This window comes from Leptodactylus fuscus, chromosome 8, assembly GCF_031893055.1.
Source record: "Leptodactylus fuscus isolate aLepFus1 chromosome 8, aLepFus1.hap2, whole genome shotgun sequence".
NCBI classification, from domain to species: Eukaryota; Metazoa; Chordata; class Amphibia; order Anura; family Leptodactylidae; genus Leptodactylus; species Leptodactylus fuscus.
In genome coordinates this window covers 42,534,263-42,559,103 of record NC_134272.1, presented here as the reverse complement: position 1 = coordinate 42,559,103, position 24,841 = coordinate 42,534,263, and the positions used below count along the sequence as shown (strand labels likewise).

General features: G+C 41.2%; 1 protein-coding gene across 1 annotated transcript in view; it reads right to left on the bottom strand.

Annotated features, from left to right (window-relative positions):
- The window catches only part of PGAP1 (post-GPI attachment to proteins inositol deacylase 1), a 133,625-nt gene that overhangs the window by 35,899 nt on the left and 72,885 nt on the right, over positions 1-24,841 (bottom strand). Inside the window, exons 17-19 of the mRNA XM_075285178.1 lie at positions 14,416-14,482; positions 9,504-9,612; positions 4,765-4,803 (exon numbers count right to left, since the gene is read on the bottom strand). Coding sequence (XP_075141279.1) covers positions 4,765-4,803; positions 9,504-9,612; positions 14,416-14,482 — 215 coding nt within the window. The remainder of the gene's footprint in view (positions 1-4,764; positions 4,804-9,503; positions 9,613-14,415; positions 14,483-24,841) is intronic.

Sequence of the window (24,841 nt, the reverse complement as noted above, 5' to 3'; positions counted from 1 at the left end):
CTAATTTGCCACTAAAGTGCAGCTCAAGCAATTCCTTTCTGCAAACAAAATGTACTGTCCAAAAAACTGCAAGATATGAGGAGTTCATACATTCCACACATGTATATATTTACAGGGGCAGGTGGTAAAGAATCGCCAAAATCGCAGAAACGCGCTATTCCATTTTGTGCATGCAAATTAAATAGGACTTTACATAATGTTATTTTCCATCCACCTATAAAAATTTTTTAGCAATGTATACGTTCATCTCTAGTGACAATCATTATTACTATTATTTTAGTGTGTAACGGACATCGCTAGAGGTGTATTTTACTGTAGAATGCTCAGGTATGGACAGGACAGGGATTGGGTGAAATGTAAACTATATTCATGACTTTTTGTATATGTTGTTACTACCTCTCCGTGCTCCCAGGCAGGCTTCGGGCCTACTTGAGTGAAGTGCCTGACGTTGCGATGCAGGCCCGGGTCAAGTGACGTGCCATACGTCATTGAAGATGGCCGATATCAACAGGGATCGCATCGGAGCCATGGATAGGGAAGTATCAGTGATTTTTTATGTTCATATCCTTCCCTGGGTCCCCGATTATTATACTCTAGGGTCTGAAAAGTGTTTGCAGGGGCCACTATGGGGCAATAACAGTATGTGTAAGTGGTAATAATAGTGCGTGCAGGCATGTTTGGGGGGGGCATTCAGTCGGGGTCGGTCAGGGGGAGCCCCCCATGTCAAAAGTTCGCCACGTGGCCCCGCCATTCCTAGTTACGCCACTGACTCTTGAGTTGCACAATGACATCCTGACATAATGACAGCACAAGTGCGGCCCCACTTATACAGGATCAAGAATACCTTTCACGTCTGAAGTTCCAAAATGGACAGCATACAGTGGATTATTATTTACAATAAACCATTTAAAAGTAAAGAGGTTCCTAAAACTTTGATGCAGGGATCTTCTGTATGGCCACTCTGATGGAGGCATCTTGTGTGGTTGCAAGTAAAAGACTTTAAAAAAGACTGATAATGGCATGGCAGGCAGGCCCAACTACTTTCTCCTGGCTCTCTGGAGGAGTCTGATATGGGACAAGCTGGACAGCTCCTGCCATTACAACTGGGACATTCTTTTATACTACCAGGTTCTGCTCATGTTTGTGAGGAAATGCTAGCTGGAGGGACTCAAGCCCAACTATCTAGTCTAGATCAGGGCTCCCTGATGGCAATAGTGAGACTGTTTGGGCTAACTATTTCCTGAGGAAACACCTTTGTACCTCTTCTGGGAGTGCATGTTTCAGTAGGTCCTGTTGGATGCCCGGGAAAATTAAATTTAGAGACTCTTCTCATGGGAGTGTGATGAAGAGACCATTCGTTAAATATTTCCAGCCCTGCATTGTTCTTCTGTTTAATATCACATGTTCATATTTACCCTTCTTGTTCACAGGAATGTGGTAGTTCTGGTTAAATCAAACCCTTTTTCCTCCAGAGATGCAAGTACACAGGCCTTTGTTTACCACACGTGCTAATCCGGTTATCCGCAAGGGTTTCCTGCAGAGCAATGGCTGGAAGAGCCTGAGGCAAACAAATCACAGTCGGCTACACTACAAAGAAATATGGTTTTATGATAATATTTGCCTAGGACAGTCTCTCTCAAAGTGGGCGATAAAGCCCCCTTGTGGGCGCTGGAGGCCTACAAGGGGGGCAGTAAAGGGCCCAGAGAAAATTAGGGGGTGTTTAAGCGGCTTAAGGGGGCAATGGCTGATTTGTGTTTTTCTAATATTTTAAAATAAAATCAAAACCTACCTACTACACTACATCAATTATTTCATTCTTATTCCTGCCCTGTTTGATTGTATAACATAGCAAATTTATCATGGCTTTCATAGGTAGCCCATGAGCAGTCAAGTTTTAACAAGTTTTTGTTAAACAACTCGTATATGCAATCCTGTATGAAGCGGCAGGATCATCAATACTTGTTCTAACTTGCTTAATACAAATTCCGTCGCATGAGGTAAAAAAGTCTGTGCAGGTTGGTCTTATTCCTGTCGATGCATGCTGTATTTTAATGCTATATAAAAGCGCGTCATTTCTCTTACTTTCATTAGCGTTTTCGCACACAAACGTTAGCAAGTTTTTTAAACAATACTTTACTCACGTAATTATTAAAGTAATGATTGCGAATGTGATTAAAATGTGATGAAGTTAAAAATTTTAGAGGGCGCTAAAAAATAAATGATTCTCAAAGTCAGCGGTAGACAAAATAAGTTTGAGAACCTCTGGCCTAGGAGAACATGCTACAGTCACCCCGATAAATTCCTCAGGTGCAACAGGCGAAGGCGCATGTTTCCAGTCCAAACCTTGTGCTGTTGAGAGCAAAGAAAAGGTCCAGACAATGAACTCATTACCCAAATGGGATTGGGGTGTCATCCTTGATGTCTACACAATGGATGTCTTGCCACAAACCCCATCATTTCCTTTGCTTGACAATATGGTCATCTAGTGAGGAATTATGAATGTGCATAGTTGCCTGAGAGAGTTATTCGGCATCACCTGGTGGAAGAGGGACCTTTTTTTTTTTTTTTTACCTGGACACCATATGGGCAGCTACATGCTCTTTGACTGGTCTCCAATGAAAGGGAGACAAATGTGTCCTAATTGTAAAAGCCATATGAGGAGATGGAGGAACTCTTACTGACTAAGCATGTGCCCTAAAAGCCTAGGAGACCAGCTTTAGAGATTTTCTGGTATTGTTTCATTTCTATCTTTTATTCTCATTTTATTTTATGTATTGCACTTTAACTGTATTTGCTCCTGTTGGACGCCTGGGAAAATTAACTTAGAGACTCTTACCATGGGAGCCTGAAGAATACTTCAGCACTCTATGGACTTCCCATGAGATGCATAGCACTGGGATTACCAGGAAGTAATGCACCTTATGAAATGTGTAAATTAGGCTTTGTAGTCATTTAGGAAACTCCTGGTTATGAGCTCGAGAGGATGTTCATACAAGACTGTTGCAGGCTAGTCCATAGCCTGCTTAGAGACTATTCTGTAATGAAGAAGGATTGATACAGCTCCCTGTCTGGTGTAACCATCTTTCAATAAAGTTTTGGGTCTGTGATTTCCACCCCTTTCCCCAATCTCATGTCTTACCTGTTGTTCTGTTGATTGATGTATATAACTTTATTAGAATGTTGGTGTGTTGTTGAGGTGTAATGTATAGTGTAGGATCTTTCCCTTTACTGTATATTATGCCTTTGTACTATTTGGTGTACGTATAATCTATTAAAGGGGTTGTCCCATCACAAGGATCCTATCCATACTGCTAGTTTATGTGGATTTAAGACTTTTCCTAAATACATTACTTTATCAAAACTGCTGTTTGGCCGCTATCTTAATTTATTCACTTCATTGTTTATACTCCGTTTCTATGGCCCTTGGGATTATCTGCTTATTTGTCAAGTGATGTAGCTGCCTGCTCTCAGAGGGGGAGGGAGGGGTTGGGAGCAGCTCTGAGCTGTTTGTGTCTTTTGTAGCAGAGCTTCTCAGAGAGCTCTGGGATTTCTGAGCTCTTATCAGTCGATTTAATTGAATTTGGCTGATAAGGGCTGAGATAGGGAGTCTGTTACCTCTGAATGTAATGCAAACGGACTCAAATCCAGCTCTGCTACATCAGCTTCACACTGTGGTAATTCATTTACAACCAATCCCGTGCAAGTGAAACCCCGCCCACCTATGTGCCGAGAAAAGCAGGAAGTGAAGAGAGCACAACAGCCTGCAGGTTAGTGAACAAGCGTCATGGGAATACCCCTTCAAGTCATGACCCTTTTGCATTGATCAGTCACATGTTTGTGATTTTATGAATGACTCTAAAATAAACGATTTAGTCAACCAATACATGTGTGTGCTGAAAATTTTCTCTTCTTGCGAAGAATATTTCCTGTCTTGGCTTTAACTCCAGATTAGGTCACTATGTTTCAGGAAAGCGAAGCATTGACCTACAGTGGGCTACATTCCAAAAGGCATATCAAGCTTTCCTTTTTGCAAGAACTTATTTGCATATTCTTTTCTCAGCTACCTACAGAGTACGTGACAAATATATGATCACTGGAGGTCCCAGTGATTATAAGAACAGGGGTCCCCATATCTACTGCAAGAGAAGAGCACTAGTATGCATTATTAACAACTACTTCATTCACATGAGACTCACAAAGCCCTATGCTCACTACCTTTGTCAGTCCAACAGAAGTAAATAGTGGTACCTTTGCACACACAAGGGGTACATGGGTACCCTTAGCAATCAAACAGTCAAGCAATACATGTTTATTATAAAAAAAAAAAAAAAAAAAAAAAAAAACATCTTTAAAGCTGGCCTTACACATCAAAAAACCATGGGAAGAATGCTTGGCAATTTGATTTAGCAAACACATGTGATTCATACTGCAACCATAAGATATGCCATAAACACCTAATCAGTGTGTGTGTGTGTGTGTGTGTGTGTGTGGGGGGGGCAACAGCTGGCACCCACACTAATCAGCTGTATGAGGCAGTTTCCAGCATCCATAGCTCTGTCCCCTCTATAGTGACCAAGCACCATCACTACAGCTAAGCTCTTACTAAGCAAATCAAAATGTTTTGAATGTTTTGTTCCATTTATCTTCCATTTGCATATAATTTCCATAATTCCAAGACTTTTCCTTCTTGGTGTTCAATGCTGAGTAATGTACATATAGTATAATATTCTGCAATCACTACAAATTCAAACTACTAAAACTCACCTGTCCAAGCATTTGTACAAATGACGTATAAATGGTTACCTATAAAACAAAAAACAACATTATTATTTACTTATTATGCTTACTTTGTAAAGCGCCATCATATTCCGCAGCGCTTTACAGACATTGATAGTCACTGTCCTATATAAGGCTCACAATCAGTCATTAAGTCTGTGGAGTGTGGGAGGAAACTGGAGCTCCCAGAGGAAACCCATGCAGATGTTGTCCTTGGCAGGATTTGAACCCAGGACTCCAGCACTGCAAGGCTGCAGTGCTAACCACTGACACACACATTAAGAATTATTATCTGCAAATAGTTACAAAATCAATAAGCTGTTGAAAAAAAAATAAAATAAAAAAAGCTTGAAAACAAATCTTTAAACAGTCTTTTAAAAAGAGAAAAGTTTACAATTTATAGTATTACACAATACACTATTACAGGCTGCTTTGGTGAACTTCAGTATTCTTTAACCTTTGTACACTATGACAAAACACTCAAGTCACGGAATACTGTATCTAATACCATTTAATTGTGCTCAGTGCCCTCCAGTAGAGAGTACCAAAATCACTTGTCTCCTACTGTACGGCTGCATGCCCTGTCCATTGGTGTAAGGTGTGATCTACTGGCTGTTTCCCATGGTTTAGTTCCTTTGCTTCTTCACTCAAAGAGGAGGTGAAGAGAGCTCCTCCATGTTGACACAGAAAGAGTACCTGTGCTTTCTAGTCTATGCCTTTGTTGGAGTATAGTTGGTAAGCAGCTGGGTAGTTTTCAGCAGCCATATGAAGACTATTAGGACAGTTCTGATCCCGCTACATGGAGTAATATGTAACATTTCACTGTAATAATTTTTTGAGAGAAGTCTTCAGTAGTTGATACCTTTATTAATGGCTAACTTAAAAAATGATGACATATTGAGAGTTTTCTGGATACTAATGCTATCCCTTCATCAGGCTGGTATAACACAATATCTGAAGGCAGGCATATTTGTACAGGAATAGAGTGTTAGATGCAAAATAGATGGAAAGCAGAACATGCAAATAAACAGTTCAAAAAAACATATCAGTTCACAGGAAAGTTCTCTGGGTTTATGGTTCCTTTGATCAGTCAGTGGTGTCTAGTGGTTGTAAAACGTCATAAAACCCTGTGACTGGTTTAACCCCATTTGGAGTGTGTCAAAGGTCATCATGAGTTTAAATTCCCATATCCTCAGATCTTTTTTGTTTTTGAAATTTCCTCTTAAAACCAGGATCTTCATATCATTGGTGATATTATGAATTTGACTGCAGAAGTGTTTTGGCACAGGGAGGTCAATTCTGTGCTCTCTAATCGTATGTCTGTGTGAGCTCATCCTCATCTTAGTGTCTGTCCTGTCTCCCCTACATACAGGCCCCCAGGACACTTGGTACACATTATTAAATACACCACATTCGGTGTGCTGCAGGTGAAGTTACCTGGGATCTTGTAGTCTTGATAAGAGTTCGGGATCTTTATTTTATCCGTGGTTAGTATGTGAGGGCAGGTTCTGCACCTCTTATTTCCACATGGAAATGTTCCTGTGTTAGTTGGAGGTGACAGTTAGCTGCTAATCACCATATTCCTGAGGTTTGGTGGCTGTCTATAGCACAGGAGAGGGAGGTCTGGAAATATGGATTTTAGACTGTTGTCTTTTTGTAGTAGTGGATGTAGTTTGCGTGTAATTCCTCTCAGCATCTCCACACCTGGCGACTGAGCGAGTAAAGAGAAAGGCGACACATTTCCAATAGGTGTTGAGACAAAGGGGGCGCTACCCCGGTGTATTATGACTGTAGGTGTGGATGAGAGCAAAGGTTACGGAGGCCATGGACGGCAGGAGGAGCGGGAGGGGGTGGGAGTGAAAGAAAGCAGGGAGAGGGCCAGGAGAGGAAAAGAAGCAGGACAAACACTAGGAAACTAGACAAACAACAAGGAGAAAGACAAAAAGGGAAAAGCCCTACCGATCCAAGCTAGTCCGGATCGGACAAAAAAACATAACAATACAAAAAGTGGGAAAGTACCCACTTACGCAGGTCTCGGGGACACTCCGCAGGATGCCCCCAAAGAACTGCAAACCTAGTTAGGTGGGGGGAGAGGCAGAGCACAATGAGACGCTACCCGCACCCCCAAGCAACAACATGAAATGCCGACAAGGCAGAAGGCAAACAAAGAACCAGGGATCAGGCTTGAAAAACCAGACCACACCAAGCGACCACCAAAACGGGCAAAGCCCTCCAAACACTTCAGGAGGGGCACACTGCGGCAGGCAGAGCCAAAGGGCGTTGAATAAACCATAGGAATCAAACGCAACCAGCCGAAGTGTGCTCGCACCCAGAGGGGAGGGGGGGCGGGGGGTGGGGAAGGCAGAAAAGGCAAAGAACACCACCGGAGGCCACCACAGGACGAGACCTACAGTCGCCACCGGCAGGGCAGGACACTTAAACCAAGAGATACAAAACATGAAACATGATCAAAACATTCAGAGGCACTAATAAAGACCAGCAATGGAAAAGAGTCTCAGACAAGGATAAAGCCATGGGAAGAACACAGTTAAAGGCATTAAAGGAACCAGTAAGAGCACAAGTCCCAAGGAAGGCAAAGGTTACAGAGAGACTAAGTAGGGGCCCGTAGAGGGTTAGCAGCCTGATTCTGCCGCCACGGTAAAGAAGAGGAGGGGAAGCGGTCAACACTCACAGCAGATGGGTGAGGGTAGTCCAGCCAGTCCAGAAGACTAAGATCGGGTAGGTCCAGGAAGTGGGCCATAGCAGAGGCCTGGTCAGGAGAGTGAAGAGCGAACACTGTTCCATTACAGTGGACTTGAAGGTGAAAGGGGTGACCCCATCTGTAGGTGGCTCCAGGATCTAGAATCAACTGCAGGACGGGCTTGAGGAGACTCCACATAGCCAAGGGAGAAGCCGAATCGGGAACTCCTGGAAGGAAACTGGACCATGACACCAGGCAGCCCATAAAATGTCCTCCTTTTCCTTGAAAAAATTAACTCTACAGAGAACGTCTCGTGGTCCAGAGGCGGGCGTCTTGCATACGCCCAGTACACGATGAATGCGATCAATAGTAATCTCTGTGTCGATCGGACGGTCCAGGACCGTATTGAAAGGAGTCAAAGGGCCTGGAACACAAGCTAATCTCCCATTGAAGCACACCAGATCCCAGATCTTGAGGAAATGCAGGGAAAGAATGGAGTGACCGGAGGATTTAGGAAGAAAATGCGGTGGAATCCATGGCAGGGAAGGAAGCGAGGATGAAATCAACTCGGTCTCTATAGAGACCAATTGCTTGTCCCTACGCCGGAATCGCCAATCGAATACACGAAGCAAGCTCGGTCTTAAATTCCGTAACAATCTGCTCCTGCTGCTCCTCAACCCTGCGGACCAAGGCCTCCAAATCCCGTTTAGTAGGCAAAGCGTGGAGAAGTTGCCAAATGTCCGACAATTTAGGACACTTAGAACGGTGCAGCTGCGAATGGGTAGCTTGCAGAGAAGAATCAGAGGAGTCAGATAACTGGGCATGCAACACACCAGGAGTACAGGCATAATCCGGATCCGGACAGTGGGAAGCCTTGAGAGCAGCAGAAGTGGCAGGGGGCCCCCAGGTGGTGTTTTGACTGTGACATTGAAGTGCAGGGGAAGGCTCCCCTAGAGGAGCAACAGGCATGCAGACAGGAGACACTAGGGGGAGGCAGCAGTCCTTCCTCATCCCTGAAACTACCAAGATGCTTGTCCATGCCCTCAATCTCCCGCTTAGAGTACTGCAACACCCTTCTCCATGGACTCCCAGCAAACACCCTCGCCCCCCTCCAGTCCACCTTAAACTGCGCTGCCCGCTTAATTCACCTCACCCCCCCGATCTTCATCGGCTGCTCCCCTCTGCCAGTCCCTCCACTGGCTACCTATAGCTCAGCGAATTGAGTTCAAGCTACTATCGCTAACATACAAAGCCATCCACAACCTGTCCCCTCCATATATCTCTGAACTAAGCTCCTGCTACCTGCCCACACGTAACCTCAGATCCTCCAATGACGACCTACTCCGCTCTGCTCTAATCCGCTCCTCACACAACCGTCTCCAAGATTTCTCCCGTGCATCCCCCATACTCTGGAACTCCTTACCAAGACACATAAGACTGATCCCCCACAATCACAGGATTCAAGAAGGCTCTGAAGACTCACCTATTCAGGAAGGCCTACAACCTCCAATAACACTATCACCACACCACCATCTGAACTGTCTCCCCTTCTCCTTCTGTCTCTACCCCCTTCCCTCATAGATTGTAAGCCCTCGCAGGCAGTACCCTCTACCCCACTGTGCCAGTCGGTCACTGTTAGTATTATATCTACCTGTATATTCTGTGTATTGTATGTAACCCCAAAATGTAAAGCACCATGGAATTAATGGTGCTATATAAATAAACAATAATAATAATAATAATAATAACAACAACAACAACAGTGAGGGCCTGGTAACAGTCTCATGGGTCTCTGGAAGAGGCTGTGGAGCAGACTGGTTCTGCTGAGGAGGCTGCAAACCCTGCTTATTTGCATTTTTGCTCAAGTTTGTGGGGGTTTTTTTTTAATTTTTTTTTAATTTTTTTTCCCCGCCTTCCCGTTCTTAAACCCATTTTTTTCAGAGGGGCTGTTGACTGTTCATCGTTAGAAAGAATAAAGATGTAAACAACAAGATACCTGAAATGTACAAAATATTGAGCTTCTTACCTCATAATGGCAATCTTTAGAAGTGTACAGAGTTAACGTCACCACCCGACTGTCATTTTCAGGTTGTGGAACATGTAATTTGGCAGAGAGCTCTAGAGGCATTTCATCACTTACAGACACAAAAAAAAATAAATGAAAATCAGATTTAAAGACTATGGACAAATTTAGGCATTGAATATTAAAACTTATGCCTTACCAAGTTCCTGGAGGGAAAAAAAAAAAAGTAGCAGTTATGTTTATTTATTTGCATTCTGCTTTCATTCACATGTATTCAGCAACTCTTATTTTCGATTTATAACCTCTTCTATATTTAAACTTTTGGCTCATGGGCATACAAAGTAAAGTGACAACAGATGAGCAGGAAAGACAACAAAGTCAAGCCCAAACAGTGATTTTGCAAGTGGTGAGTACAGAAATTTACTTTCTAGCGGGTTGTACTTTTTTTTTTTTTTCTTTCCCAAACTGTTAAACACCAGGAAAAAAAAAAAAGGGGGCCACACGATGGCTCAGTGGTTAGCACTGAGGCCTTGCAGCGCTGGAGTCCTGGTGTTCAAATCCCGCCAAGGGCAAAAAACCATCTGCAAGGAGTTTGTATGTTCTCCCTGTGTTTGCATGGATTTCCATCCCATATTCCAAAAAGACATACTGATAGGGAAAAATGTACATTGTGAGCTCTATGTGGGGCTCACAATCTACATTAAAAAAAAACAAACAAAAAAAAACACCAGGAAAATCATGAGGGCCCCACATCCTGTAGTGGGACCCGTGCTCAGAGCCCGACACTCTGCAGTTTGACTGGCCTTCACCCAACACCAGAATTAGCAGATTCATTTGCACCATTAACGTCACAGATGACAGCAGGTTCACCCTGAGCATATGACATATGTCTCAGTTGGAAGATAACAAGATGAATGTTAGGCCTCAAACCTAACTGATAGCCAACAGTAACCTGGATGGTGTTGGGTACCAGGAAGAAATCCTCAGAGCCATTGCCAGACCCTAAGCTGATTCAATGGGCCCAGGGTTCCTCCTGCACAAATAACGATGCCTGGCCTTATCTAGGAACTGTCTAGATACTCGTTTCACATAAGAAATGCATCTGACAGTGGCATGTTTCGCTACAAGTAGTCCAAGAGCTCAATCATTTACTGCTCCATGTCTGAGGAAAATGTTGCTTTTGTACCGTGTCAGCCAGTGGATAGGAAATATAACAAAAAAACAAACAAAAAAAAAAAAACACTTGAAAGTCTTCAGTAGATGATACCTTTTTTTAATGGCTAACTCATAATGATGATAGATTATAACGTTTTGAAGCTCCCGGCTTCTTCTTCAGATATAAATAAAAAACATTTCTGAAGGCTACATATTTATGTACAACAGGACACATAGGGATAAAACTTCAGGAGGGAGGGGGGGGGGGAGAGAGGCTTATTGGTATTTACAAGTAAACAAATCCCCAGTTCTTATCAGTTCAGAGTGTCTTTATGGCTGTCTAAGGTCAGTGATTTCTGTAGGATGTCATGAACCCATGTGAAACGAGTGTTAAATAGGGTCATGCACTTGTACTCATAAATCCGTCTGTTCTTCTTGGATTTAAAATTCCCTCTTAAAATCAAAATTTTCATGTTATTGGTTATATTATGATCTTTGTTGCAGAAACGTTTTGACACAGGAAGGTCCATTCTTTGTTCTCTAATTGTATGGCGATGTGCGTTCATTCTCATTCTGAGCTTCTGACCGGTTTCTCCAACATACAGATTTTCAGTGGAACATTTGGTGCACATTATTAAATACACTACATTAGGTGTGTTACAGGTGAACGTATCTGGGATTTTATATTCCCTGTTAGAGTTTGGTATCTCTATCCTGTCAGTGGTCAGTATGTGAGGGCAGGTTTTGCATCTTTTCTGTCCGCATGGAAATGTTCCTGTGTTAGTTGTAGGTGACCGTGAGCTACTAATCACCATATTCCTGAGGTTTGGTGGCTGTCTGTAGCACAGGAGAGGGGGTCTGGAAATATGGATTTTAGACTGTTGTCTTTTTGCAGTAGTTTATGTAATTTGTGAGTGATTCCTCTCAGCGTCTCCAGGTGTGGGTTATATGCGACGACCAGGGGCACCCGATTGTTTTCCTGTTTGGTATTGTATTTTAAGAAATCTGATCTTGGTATTGTGGTGGCCCTGGTGATTTGGTTATCAATTGTTCTTGGATGGTAACCCTACCTCAAGAATGTGTTTTTGAGGCCTCCAAGGTGTTTGTCTCTATCTGCAGGGTTTGAGCATATGCGATGGTATCTGATGGCCTGGCTGTAGACAATGGAGTTCGTTATGTGTTTCGGATGAAAGCTATCCTATCTTAGGTAGGTTGGGCGGTCAATTTGTTTCCGATACAGTGATGTCTCAATTTTGCTATCCTGTATCTTGATGACTGCGTCCAGGAAGTTTATTTCAGAGAAGGAGTAATTGAGCGTCAGGTTGATGGTGGGATGGACCTGGTTGAATTGTTCATGGAAGGTTTTAAGCAGCTGTTCAGACCCAGTCCAAAGGATTAGGATATCGTCAATGAAGCGATAGTAGGCCAGAGCCCTGGTGGTGCAGGTGGATAGGAAGTCACTCTCAAGCTTGGCCATGAAGAGATTAGCGTACTGTGGTGCCATTTTACTCCCCATTGCGGTGCCGGTCTGCTGTAGATAGATGCAGTCACCACCAGGCCTCTGACCTACTATCGCTTCATTGACGATATCCTAATCCTTTGGACTGTGAATCTGACACAGCCAAAGATGGACCAGGAGCTCACCAATCTATTGTCCCCCATCTGCTGTATCATCAGGAGCATGACCAGTCATTATCAGAAATGCTTATATGCATATGAGGGCCACAAACACTACTGAGCCACATTATGACTTGCCATAAAGAAATTCACACAAAAAGAAACCCGTCAGACCGGCTCTGGCCATAAGCGCCAGTGATCATTTGATGCTCTCTGCGGCAAAACAGTTTTTTTTAAACTGGACACAAAGTCCTGCATGTCCGACTTTGTGTCCAGTTAAAAAAAAAAAAAAAAAAAAACGGTTTCAATGCAGAGAGCACAAATTGCTCACCAGCGCTCACGGCCGGACACTTTTCAAACCCATTCATTTGAATGGGTTTTAAAAAATGCCTGCAGGTTTCCGCTTCTTGCCCAGCTTCAGGCAGGAAACGGAAACCTGTATAAACGGAGACCGGGCGCAGATGTAAACAAGCCCTTAGCCGATAAAAATTATAATAATGGAGGGGAAAATCTATTTTATAGTTTTTTTTTATTTTTTGTCACACTTTGCTGCTATTAAATATAAAAAAAAAAATGAAAAAGTAAAAAACAGACATGTTTTCTTTCTTTTGTTTATATGTTCCCAGATATAAAATAAATAAATTAAAAAAACATGCAAAAATAATAAGACACAGAAGTTAGTTGAATAAAGCAAATGATAAAAATGTTATACCCATCAAAACCACCGCACATACAAAACCCAAAAATGTATCTAGTACCAGGACAATTTCTGGTCCAGGGCCAAAGTGGTTAAAGGGTTTTTCCAGGCAAAAATAAATAAGTAAATTTAAAAAAAAAAAAAAAAAAAAAAAAAGCTCTGTTAATGCTATCCCTGGTATTCATCCAGCTGAAATGAAGAAACCCAGGATCCAGGAAGCAATCATCATCAAAACAATATTTTGATACAGTCTCAATTCTTTATTTTATACCAAAGACCATAAAGTATTGAAGCACAACTTAACCTATCAAAGTTGAAGATTTGCTACACGGCAAATCTTCAACTTTGGTAGGTTAAAGGGGTATTCCCACGTCGCATACTCACCAGTCTTCGTTGCTGTAAATTCTTCTTTCTTCCGGCTTTGTTGCGTCATTGGTGGGCGGGGTTACATATGCAAAGGCATCTGTGCCGGCGTCTACACTCCCCGGCATCCGCCTCTCTACAGCGGATGCCAGGTCTGCGTGCACGCTCATAGATAGTGAGACCAGTGTAGCCTTCACAGTGCGACTACAAACCTGGCATCCGCTGTAATAGAGAGGCGGATCCCGGGGAGTGTAGACGCCGACACAGATGCCTGCAACATCGCTATGTGCCTGCCCTGCATGAAGCCAGCAGCGGCAGGAGCTCCTGCTATTCCGCTCCTCCGCCCCCCCCCCCTTCCCCTCTGGAATAGCAGCATCGCTCCTGCCGCTGCTGGCTTCATGCAGGGCAGGCACATAGCGATGTTGCAGGCATCTGTGCCGGCGTCTACACTCCCCGGCATCCGATGTAATAGAGAGGCGGATGCCGGGGAGTGTAGACGCCGGCACAGTCTGTATTGGCAGTCCCTTCCCCCCAAAGGGTAAACTACCCCCCCCCCCCCCACTCCAGGCTCGCTCCCGTGTACTTAGCCCTCCTCCCTCCCCCCTCAAAGCAGGCAGATACATCACTTGACTTATGACCAGATAAGTCAAGGGATGTGTTAAAAAAAAAAAAAAAAAAAAAAAAAAAAAAAAAAAAGAATAAAGTAAGATAGTGGACAAACAAAGCAGTTTTGCTGAAGCAGTGTATTTAGGAAAAGTCTTACATCCACATTAACAAGCAGTATAGATAGGATCCTTGTGATGGGACAACCCCTTTAAGTTGTGGTTCAATACTTTATGGTCTTTGGTATAAAATGAAGGATTATTTATTATGTGTATAGAAAAAGGATAGGTATGCTCAACAGTTTCAGTTGCTTTGTTTGTGACTGAATATTAACCACATAAAAACAATATAAATATAAATTCACAGATAAGAAATAAGTTAACTATTTCAAAGCAAGGTAATAGAGAGTGGATTGTACATACAATATACAGTATATTTGATGAGTAAATACTTTAATACAGTTAATACAAAATATACTACCTTGGAACTCTAATAACATCCTCATATGACCATGGCACGTGTAATCTGTAAATATCTGATTTCATTTCTGCAAAGAACAAAGATGGTTGTAAATAAATTAGCACAGTGTTGTCAATGGAAGATGCTCAATATGAAGCTGATGTAGCAGAGCTGGATTTGTTAGGCAATGAGAATCTCAAAATTACATGCTACAGGACCACGAGTCAGCTTGCAATATATTCACTTTTAGGTCTGTGTTTAATGGACCCCCTGTCTCCGTCCTTATCAGCAAAATTAAATTAGCTGACTAATAACTGGAAGAGTCGGAGATAAACAGATCAGAAATACAAGCACAGAGCACTCAGCTCCCCCTCCCCTCCCTGAGAGCAGGAACCTCTGTCACATGTCCTGGACAGACAGATAAACCATCCCTAGGTCCATGGTTATGGAAATGCAGTGTAAACAATGAAGTGAAAAATTAAGATAACAGCCAAACAAAGCAGTTTGCTTAAGCAATATATTTAGGAAAAGTTTTAAATCCACATAAGCTGGCAGTATAGATAGGATCCTTGAGATGGGACAACCCCTTTAATGCTTATTAATCAGAAAAAGGAAAGTGCAGTTTAATGAGAAAATTAGTCATTACTTTTTTTGTTTTCTCTCAACTAATACACATACTAGTATTGCATGAACAGAGAATACAGCTTGTATATGGAATTTCATGAAGCAAGAAGTAGGCATCTCAGAAGAGATAAGTGATCTTACTCAGTTACTATCTTTTCAGCATGGTGATTTTAGCCTAAAAGCCATCTTACCATTAGAGGAACTACTGAAAACAATGATCTGGAGGAAGGGGAGGTGTGTTGATCTGAGCCCAGTTACCGTATATACTCGAGTATAAGCCGACCCAAATATAAGCCGAGGCCCCTAATTTCACCACAAAAACGAAGAAAACTTATTGACTCGAGAATAAGCCTAGGGGGGAAATGCAGCAGCTACTGGAAAATTTCAAAAATTAAAATGGTCAGAGATTTTGGGTGCAGTAGTTGCTGGGTGATAGGGAAGGGGTGTTTTGGTATATTCAGTTGACTGGGCACTTTCAGACACAGGGATACCTAATGTGTTTGGGTTTCACAGTAATTTTCTACTTTTGTATGTATTCTAGGGAAAAGAGAGGTTTCGAACTTTTTTTTTTCTCCACTATTTTATGGGAGTTTCTATACATTGATATTGTGGCTGGTCATAGACGCCCCTCCCCTCCTAAAAAAAAATAAATACATTTCTTTTTTTTTGCTGACTCGAGTATAAGCCGAGGGGGGCTTTTTCAGCACAAAAACTGTGCTGACAGATTCGGCTTATACTCGAGTATATACGGTATGTACTTCAAGGCATGTATTTTTTTTGTGTATTACCCCCTTGTTCATATTAACCCTTTTGATTGTAGGAATGTGGTATTTCTGGTCTGTAACCAAAGCCCTTTGTTGTCCTGCCCCTACTTCCATTTGCATACATGTGCTAATCTTGTTATCACAGCAGGAGCCCCCCAGGATTATGTTTATTGTAACCCTGTTTAACACACAAAAGCCAGACCATGTCTTTAACCCTAACTTTAAAGGGAATATGGTTTTCTGATATTTCCCTAGGAGAACAGGCGACCATCACACTGATAAATTCCTCAGGTGCGCAAGACGAAGACGTACAATTCCAGTTAAAACTCTGTAGTGTTGAGGGCAGGGGAAAAGTTCAGACACTGGACTCATCAACCTAAGGGAATTGGGGTGTCATCCTTGGTGTTTACACGATGAGGATCTCACCACGAACGGAAACATGACGATTCGTGTTTATTTGGTTTCAAGGATGGAGGGTTGGAATCCTCCCCCCCTATGACTCTCTCAGGGAGGAGACTGGGAGAGTTAAATGGTCTCACCTGAGGGGACAGAGGGTGTTCTGAGCCTGCAAGCCATGTGAGCAGACTAAAGCTCCTTGCTGACTAAAGCATGCATCCTGAGGCCTAGGAGTCAGGCTTCAGAGACTCATTTTGGTATTGTTTCTTTCCTCTCTTATTCCTGTTTTTTATGTACTGTATTGTGCTTTTTTCTGTATTTGCTTGTCATCCACTGATATGTATTTCTGTATATGTTAGTGGCTAGTGCTGACCTACTTGGGTTAATAAATATATAAAATTTATAATAAAGTTCGTTTCATATTATCCTATGAGCCCAGTACACTCACGGGATGAGAGTGAAAAAATAAGAAGTGTGATCGTAGGTGTGCCAAGCGGCTTGGTAAGGCAATATCCTTCCCCGGAGGCATCATGATAGTCAAAAGGTTCTCTCAGCAGCTTTCACTACCTTCTTTTTATTTATCTATTACTTTCCCTTTCTCTGTTATCTCATATTCCTTCTTTATTCACCTTTTAATCAACTGTGCTATGTTTGTTTTTTGCTTTGTTGTTGCTAGGTTGAGTAGTTCATTACTTAACCTATGTTTTTGTTAGCTCTGATATTAAGAAAGGTTTGTTCTTTATTGTTATACATGTGTACGTTTTATGTTCTTTTTTGGTGAACTTTTCGTTTCCCAATTATATCGCTTGTCTGATTTTGTAAATGTAAAAATTCAATAAAGTTTGATTAAACAAAAAAAAAAAAAAAAAAAAAAAAAAAGGTTCTCTCAGCAGATATGTATTCTTGGCTAGGGAATTGCAAAACAACTCCAGGATAAAAATGACTTCGTCCATATAAACCAGGAGAAACTGTATATATAATAAGGTATTCACACAGCAATTTAGATTTTATATGACTGGGGGATCTTAAAGAGGACCTTTCATCAGATTGGGCACAGGCAGCTCCATATACTGCTGGAAAGCTGACAGTGCGCTGAATTCAGCACACTATCGGCTTTCCTGATCTGTGCCCCGGGTAAAGCGATATCGGTACCAGTACCGTAGCGCTTTACAGTCAGAAGGGCGTTTAAGACAGTCTGTCAGGAATGCCCTTCACCACAGCAGTGCCTATCGCGCTGTACAGTGTGAGTGGGGAGGAACGCCCCCCTCCCTCATCTCCCCAACCTCCATTTCCTGAGAAGCCCTGTTGGGGAGCTGAAGTGCTGCACTTCTGACTCAGTGTCCAAGATCCTAAGGGAAGCATTATGCCAATAGAAAAGCAGTGAACCGCTCTCCTGTTCAGGACTATGTGCCTTCTGGTACAATAATGCACCCTGACCCCAGATTTGTATTTAGCTTTGATGCATGTCAAACTACATTTAACACTTTGTATTTAAATCTTCTGCTGATTTAGACTCCACAGAGAATGTGATTCTTCATTAACAAGTCTTTTATCCCTCCACCATTGTAGGGATAGTGATACCTAGCGTCCAGTATTTGTTACTGCATACACATACACATCAGACGAATCTTAACACATTCAAGATACTGTGACTAGGTATTTACAGGGTCATGGGATAATAACACTCCTTGAGGAGTGGACATTTTTGCTGGTGTAAGGAGACTTACAAAGTCATTTTGGCTCCACTAGGGGATTATGGGGAATATGCAAATCTGTTTCCCAGGGCGTAATTATGAAAACAGTGCCTCTGCATGCTGCCTGTTAGGACAGCCCCCTTAACATCATGCATGACTTTTTCAATAAGCCTAAGCTGGAATTCTGTTCCTTTTGGAATGGATCTACTGGTTTGGCAATAACATCATGTTATGAGGCTTATTGAAAAAGTCATGCATGATGTTAAGGGGGCTGTCCTAACAGGCGGTGTACAGAGGCACTGTTTTCCTAATTACTTCCTAGGTTTTACAGATACTATCACAGAATTAGGCATTATGTCACATTAAGGGGGCGTTCACACTACCGTCGGTGTCCGACATGTAGTGTCCGCTCAAAATCTGTCACGGACATTAGGAGCGGACACTAGCTGTGTCCGTGACACCTGTCATTTATTTCAATGGGCATCGGGTGCGTTCTTTTGCACTCCGTGCCCGTCCTTCCCTGTCCGCAAGTGAAGATGTCCGACATCTCAAGCGGACAGAAGAACCCTGCAGTGGATCTGAGCCCACAGCAAAGAGTACTTCTCTAGCTAAGGGAACAGAAAAGGACAGAGGCAGGTTCAGGACACCTGAGGGTACAGGGCCTGCTCCTGGGCCATGCCAACTAAGGGTTGTGTCTGACTAACCCACCGACTCTTGGCCCGGGGGTGTCTGATGTGACTTGGGATGAAGTGAATGACTAGGTCAACCAGTCTACAACCGTTTATTTGCTGGTCAAGACACGACCACGATTTATGTCCCCAAACGGATTTTTGTTCTTCAAAACTAGTAACACGTAAAAAAACAATATAAATGAGTTATCATCGTAATCGTACCGACCCGCAGAATAAAAGTCACGTTACTTATGCTGAATGCTGCGCAGAAAAAAAAAATTAAAGGTAAAACACAATACCAGAATTGATAGGGATTTTTTTTCTAATCCACCAAGAAAGAGTTAATAAAAGTTAGACAATATGTTAAAAATACCCAAAAATGTTATTACAAAATACATCTCATACCGCAAACATCAAGCTCTCATGCGGCCACATCGCCAGAAAAATAAAAACAAATTATAGCTTTTACAGTGTGAAGACAAAACACCCCAAAATCACCAAATCATTATAACACAACTGGCTGCGGCAGGAAGGGAATGTATAATCTGTGCAAGCGTATATTGGGGTACAAACCAGATTTAGAGCTTACGAGGGAAAATAAGCCAGAACTGCCCCCCAGAGTGACCTCCCCTCAAACATAAGAGCTACTGGGGACATAGTAGGTAATTTGGTGATGCCAATGTACTCCGCACAGCTTATATATCTACTATTCACCATCCACTGTGCAGTCACGTTTAGGATACTATTGCCTAATACACACCCTAATAAGTTCTTTGAGGGGTGCAGTTTTTAAAATGGGGTCATTCTCTAACGGATTCCACTTTACTGGTACTTAGAGGCTCTGCAAACATGACATGGGCAACTAGATACCAAACATCTGAACCTGCGATCCAAAAAAACAAAATAGTGCTCCTTCCCTTCTGTGGCCGGCTGTGCCCAAACAGCTGTTTCTATCCACATACAGCGCTAAGTATATTATCCTGGGTACACCAGTGTCATACGTGAGGGCATAAACTGCTGCTTGGGCACACAGCAGGGCGCAGAAGGGAAGGAGCGATATGTGCTTTTGGACAGATGATTTAAATTGTTGGTTTATGAACGCCATGTCACATTTGTAAAGACTCTAAAATTTCCCCTACAAAATGGGGTCAACTCTTGGGGAGTTCCAAATTACTGGCACCTCCAGGGCTCTGCAAAAACAACATGGCATCAGGAAACCCCTCCAAATCTGTACACCAAAAGCTGAGCTGTGTGCACAAGCAGCAGTTTACACCCACATATATAACTTGTTTCTAACCGGGATGGCCCACTAAATAGTTTTAGGAGTGCATACCTCTGATGACACAAGTAGGTGCAACGTATTGGGCACTGAAATGGCATATTTCTTTCAAAATTTAAATTTTCACATTGTACATTCATTTTTGGGAAGCACTCTGAGGCTCAAAATAATACCCCTTGATAAATTCCTTAAGGGGTGTAGTTTCTAAAATATAGTAACTTTTGTGGGGTTTCCATTGTATTGGTTCTTTAGGGGGCTCTGCAAATGCGACATGGAACCTGAAAACTATTCCAGCAAAATCTGCCATCCAAATCCAAAACGCACTCTTCCCATTTTGAGCCTCGACATGTTCCCATACAGCAGATTATGACTACATATGGGTTAATGCTGTGTTCAGGAGAAATTGTGTAACAAACTTTGAGAGGCTTTCTCTCATTTATCCTCTTGTAAAAATAAAAAAAATTGGACTAAATTGACGGTTTATTGAAAAAAAAAAACAACAAATTTTTCATTTTCACATCCCAATGTTAATAAAATCTGTGAAAAAGCTGCACGGTCAAACTGCTCATTACATCCCTCGATATGTTCTGTGAGGGGTGTAGTTCCCAAAACAGGGTTACTTTTGAAGGTTCTCATGGTATTGGTACTCTAGGGGCTCTGTTCATGCGACATGGCACCCAAAATCTAATCCAGTGAAATCTGTCCTCCAAAAGCCAAATAGCACTCTTTCCATTCCATGCCCCACCATATACCCATAGAGTACATTCTAACCACATATAGGGTATTGCCACGTTCATGAGCAATTGTTTAACAAAATGTGGAGTGCGTTCTCTTCCTTTAACCCCTTGTGAAAAGGAAAAATTTGGTGAAAAAGTGCCATTCTATTAATTTTTCATTTACACATCCCAATGCTAATAAAATCTGTGAAAAGGCTGCTGGGTCAAAATGCTCACTATACCTCTTGATGAATTCTGTGAGGGATGTAGTTTCCAAAATGGGGTCACTTTTGGGGGGTTTCTATTGTTTTGGTACTTTAGGGGCTCTGCAAATGAGGCCATGGCACCAAAAACTATTCCAGCAAAATCTGCTTTTCAAGCCCTCAGTATCGCTCCTTCCCTTCCATGCACTGCACATGTGTGCCCAAAAATCAGTTTACACCCACATGTGGGGTATTTCTGTGCTCGGGAGAAATTGCACAACAAACTGTCAGCTGCATTTTCTACTTTAACCCTTTGTGAATGTGTTTATTTTAGGGCTAAATGAATGTTTGATTGAAAAAATTACATGTTTAAATTTCACCTCCATATTGTTTTAATTTCTGTGACATGCTTAAAGGGTTAACAAACTTCACAAATGCTGTTTTGCATTATTTAAGACGTGCAGTTTTGAAAATGGGGTGATTTATGGGAGTTTCTAATATATAGGCCTTTATAATCTCTGTCAGAACTGGAGGGGACCCTAAAAAATTAGTAAGGGAAATTGTGTTATAAATCTCAAAAATTGCTGTTACACTTGTAAGCTTTATAATGTCCAAAATACATTAAAAGACAATTAAAAGAAGATACCAATATAAAGCAGAGATATGGGAGATAATATTTGCTCATGTATTTGTGTGATATGACGATCTGTTTGAAAAGCAGAGCATTTCACATTTTGAAAAATGCAATTTTTTTCCAAATTTCCTATTTTTTTTTAAATAAATATAAAAATATTGATCAATATTTACCATTAACATGAAGTACAATGGGTCATGAGAAAACAATCTCAAAATCACTTATATAAGTTAAAGCGTCTCAAAGTTATAACCGCATAAAGTGATACATTGATTTGAAAAATGAGGCCTGGTCATCTAGGTACTTTTAGGCTTGGTCTTGAAGAGGTTAAGATTCTTGCCATTAATGACGCTGCAGCTACCCCAAATTCTATTTTGATTTCCTCCCTATACTTGTAATACTCTTTCCAGAAAAAAGGTTTTTAATGGTAGAATCCCTTTAAATCAAATTTATTGTGGCAGCTCCTAAAATCAAGGAGACTGTTCCCATACCGTTTATGAAGAAGGTTTTAGTGGCCACCTTGGTTTTATGATTACTTTGCTACTAAGGAGGCGTAGGTGAACCTTGGGCCCCAATTGTTTTTATTATGATATAGTAGGAAGGAATTTCCTTTGACTAACCTTTCCAAATAAAAATAAGATAGTCAATTTATCTACAATAAAGAACAATATCATTTCTATGTACAAACCCATGTAAAACTGGGTGCAAACTTAGTTCCCATGGCTGTCTTCCTTTGCAAAAGATACACAATATACCCTCAAAGGAAAACAAACTGTATGATAAACATGCTGTTATGCTAGTTTCACACTAGTGTTTTCTCTCTGCTGATTTAACCCCTTCCCGCCGATGACACTTTTTGAGTTCCTGACCAATCTCGATTTTTCAAAACTGACAAGTGTCATTTTATGTGGCAACAACTTTGGAACGCTTTAAAGGGGTATTCCCATGTACATAATCATATCTATATTTGTAGATAATTAAAAGTTAAACATTTTTGCAAATATAAGTAATTATAAATTCTGCAAAGTTTTAAAGATTTTCTCTAACTTTCTTAGTGGTGACAGTCTTTTATCTTGATTGGTTGCCCTGGATATGACCACTAATGCAAGAACTTTCTATGGTCTGGGACTTGTCAGGAACCCAGCTATGATTTTCTTATTGTAGCCGGGTTATCAGGCAGGGACACTACATGTATGAGAAGATATCCCGGCCACAATAAAGAAATCATGACTGATTTTCTGACCTTAGAAAGTTTCTGCATTAGTGGTCGTGTCCATGGCAACCGATCAAGATAACAGACTGTCACCACTAAGAAAGTTAGAGAAAATCTTTAAAACTCTGCAGGATTTTTAATTACTCATATTTGCAAAAATGTTTAAATTTTAATTATCTACAATTTTTTTTTAAAAAAATGATGTAGCTGGGAATACCCCTTTAACTTACCAAAGTGATTTTGAGACTGTTTTTTCGTAACATATTGTACTTCATCTTAGTGGTACATTTGAGTTGATATGTTTTGTGTTTAATTATGAAAAAATAGGAAATTTGGTGGAAATTTTGAAAATTATGCATTTTATAAAGTTTGAAATGATGTGCATTGCACACAGATAGTCAGACCGCCAAAATTATATCATAAACCTCATGTCCCAGATCTCTGCTTTATGTCGGCATCAAATTTTAGTCGCTCTTTTATTTTTTACGGACATTATAAGATTTACAAGTGAAACAACAATATTCAAAACTTTCAAGAAATTTCTAAAACCCATTTTTTAAAGGGACTAATCCAGTTATGAAGAGGTTTTGAAAGACCCTTGTATTAAAGCCCCCCATAAATCACCCCATTTTCAAAACTGCATCCCTTAAATAACCCAAAACATATACCTAGTATTTCAACCCTATAAGTGCTTAACAGGAATTGATACAAAATGGAGGTGAAATTTTCAAATTTGATTTTATTTTACTAATATTTTCGTTTAGCCCTAGAATTTGCACATTCACAAGGGGTTAAAAGAGAAAACGCATCCCACAATTTGTTATGCAAGTTCTCCCAACTACCATAGTACCCCACTTGTGGGTGTAAACTAATATATGGACGCACAGCGAGACGCAGAAGGGAAGGCGCGCCAAGGAGCTCTTAGAGGGCAGATCTGGCTGTGATCAGTTTCAGGAACCATGTCGCATTTACAAAGCCCTTGAGGTGTCAAAGCAGTGGAAACCTCTAGAAAGTGACCCCATTTTGAAAACCGCACCCCTCAAAGAATTTATCAAGTGATGTAGTAGCATTAGTAACCCCGAAGTGAATATATAAGCTGTGCGGAGTAAATTGGGCACACCAAATCCCATTCTATTTTCCCACTAGCTCCTATGACCCGAATGGGGGAAGAGGGGCATTCTGGGGGGTCAGTGCTGGTGTCTTCTCTCTCATAAACTGTAAATATGGGGGGTCCCCTGAAAACGCTCGCACAGATTATACATTTCCTTCTAGTCGCAGCCACTTATGTCCTAATGATTTGGCGACTTTTGGGGTTTTTGTCTTCACATTGTACAAGCTAGATTTTTATTTTTATTTTCTGGCAATGTGGCCTTATGAGAGCTTGGTGTTTGCGGTATTAGATGTGCTTTTTAATGCCACCACTTTGGGATACCTGTAACTTATCGACTACATTTTATTAACTCTTTCTGGGTGGGATGTAAAAGGAAACATCAATTCTAGCACTGCTTTTAGCATTTTTTTTTCCCGTGCAGAGTACAGCATAAGTAACATGTTACCTTTATTCTGCGGGTCGGTACGGTTACGGCGATACCTCACTTATATTATTTTTTAATGCGTTGCTATTTGTACAGAATAAAATTCAATGTAGGGGGAAAAAAATCAATTATTTTTGCATCGCCATCTTCTGAAAGGCATAACATTTTTATTTTTTGGTAGACAGAGCTAGTTGAGGGCTTATTTTTTGCGGGATGACCTCTGCTTTTTATTGGTACCATTTTGGTTTTCATCTGACCATTTGATAACTTTTTATTCAACAATCTGTAAGGCAAAGGTGGTGAATAATCATTATTTTGTGCGGTTTTGAACGTGTTTTTTTTTTTTTTTATGATGTTCGCCGTTCGGGTTAAATAGTGTTTTAATTTTATTGTTCAGGTTATTACGGATGCAGTGATACCAAATATGTAATGTTTTTTTTCTATTTTTCATTATTTTACATAAAGAAACATTTTATATGGGAAAATGGGATTTTTGGGGCTTTATTTATTTCTAATTTATTTTAAAATTATTTAAACTTTTATTTTTACTTTATCACTTTTTTTTTCTGTTCCCATGGGGAATTGAAGCAGTGATCTGCTGATCACTGCTTCACTAGATGTAGCTGCAATACACGTGTTACACGTGTATTGCAGAGTACAGGAAGCAGTCATCCTATGCAGACGCACGGGATGACTGCTTCCATTCCTGGCAGGATCA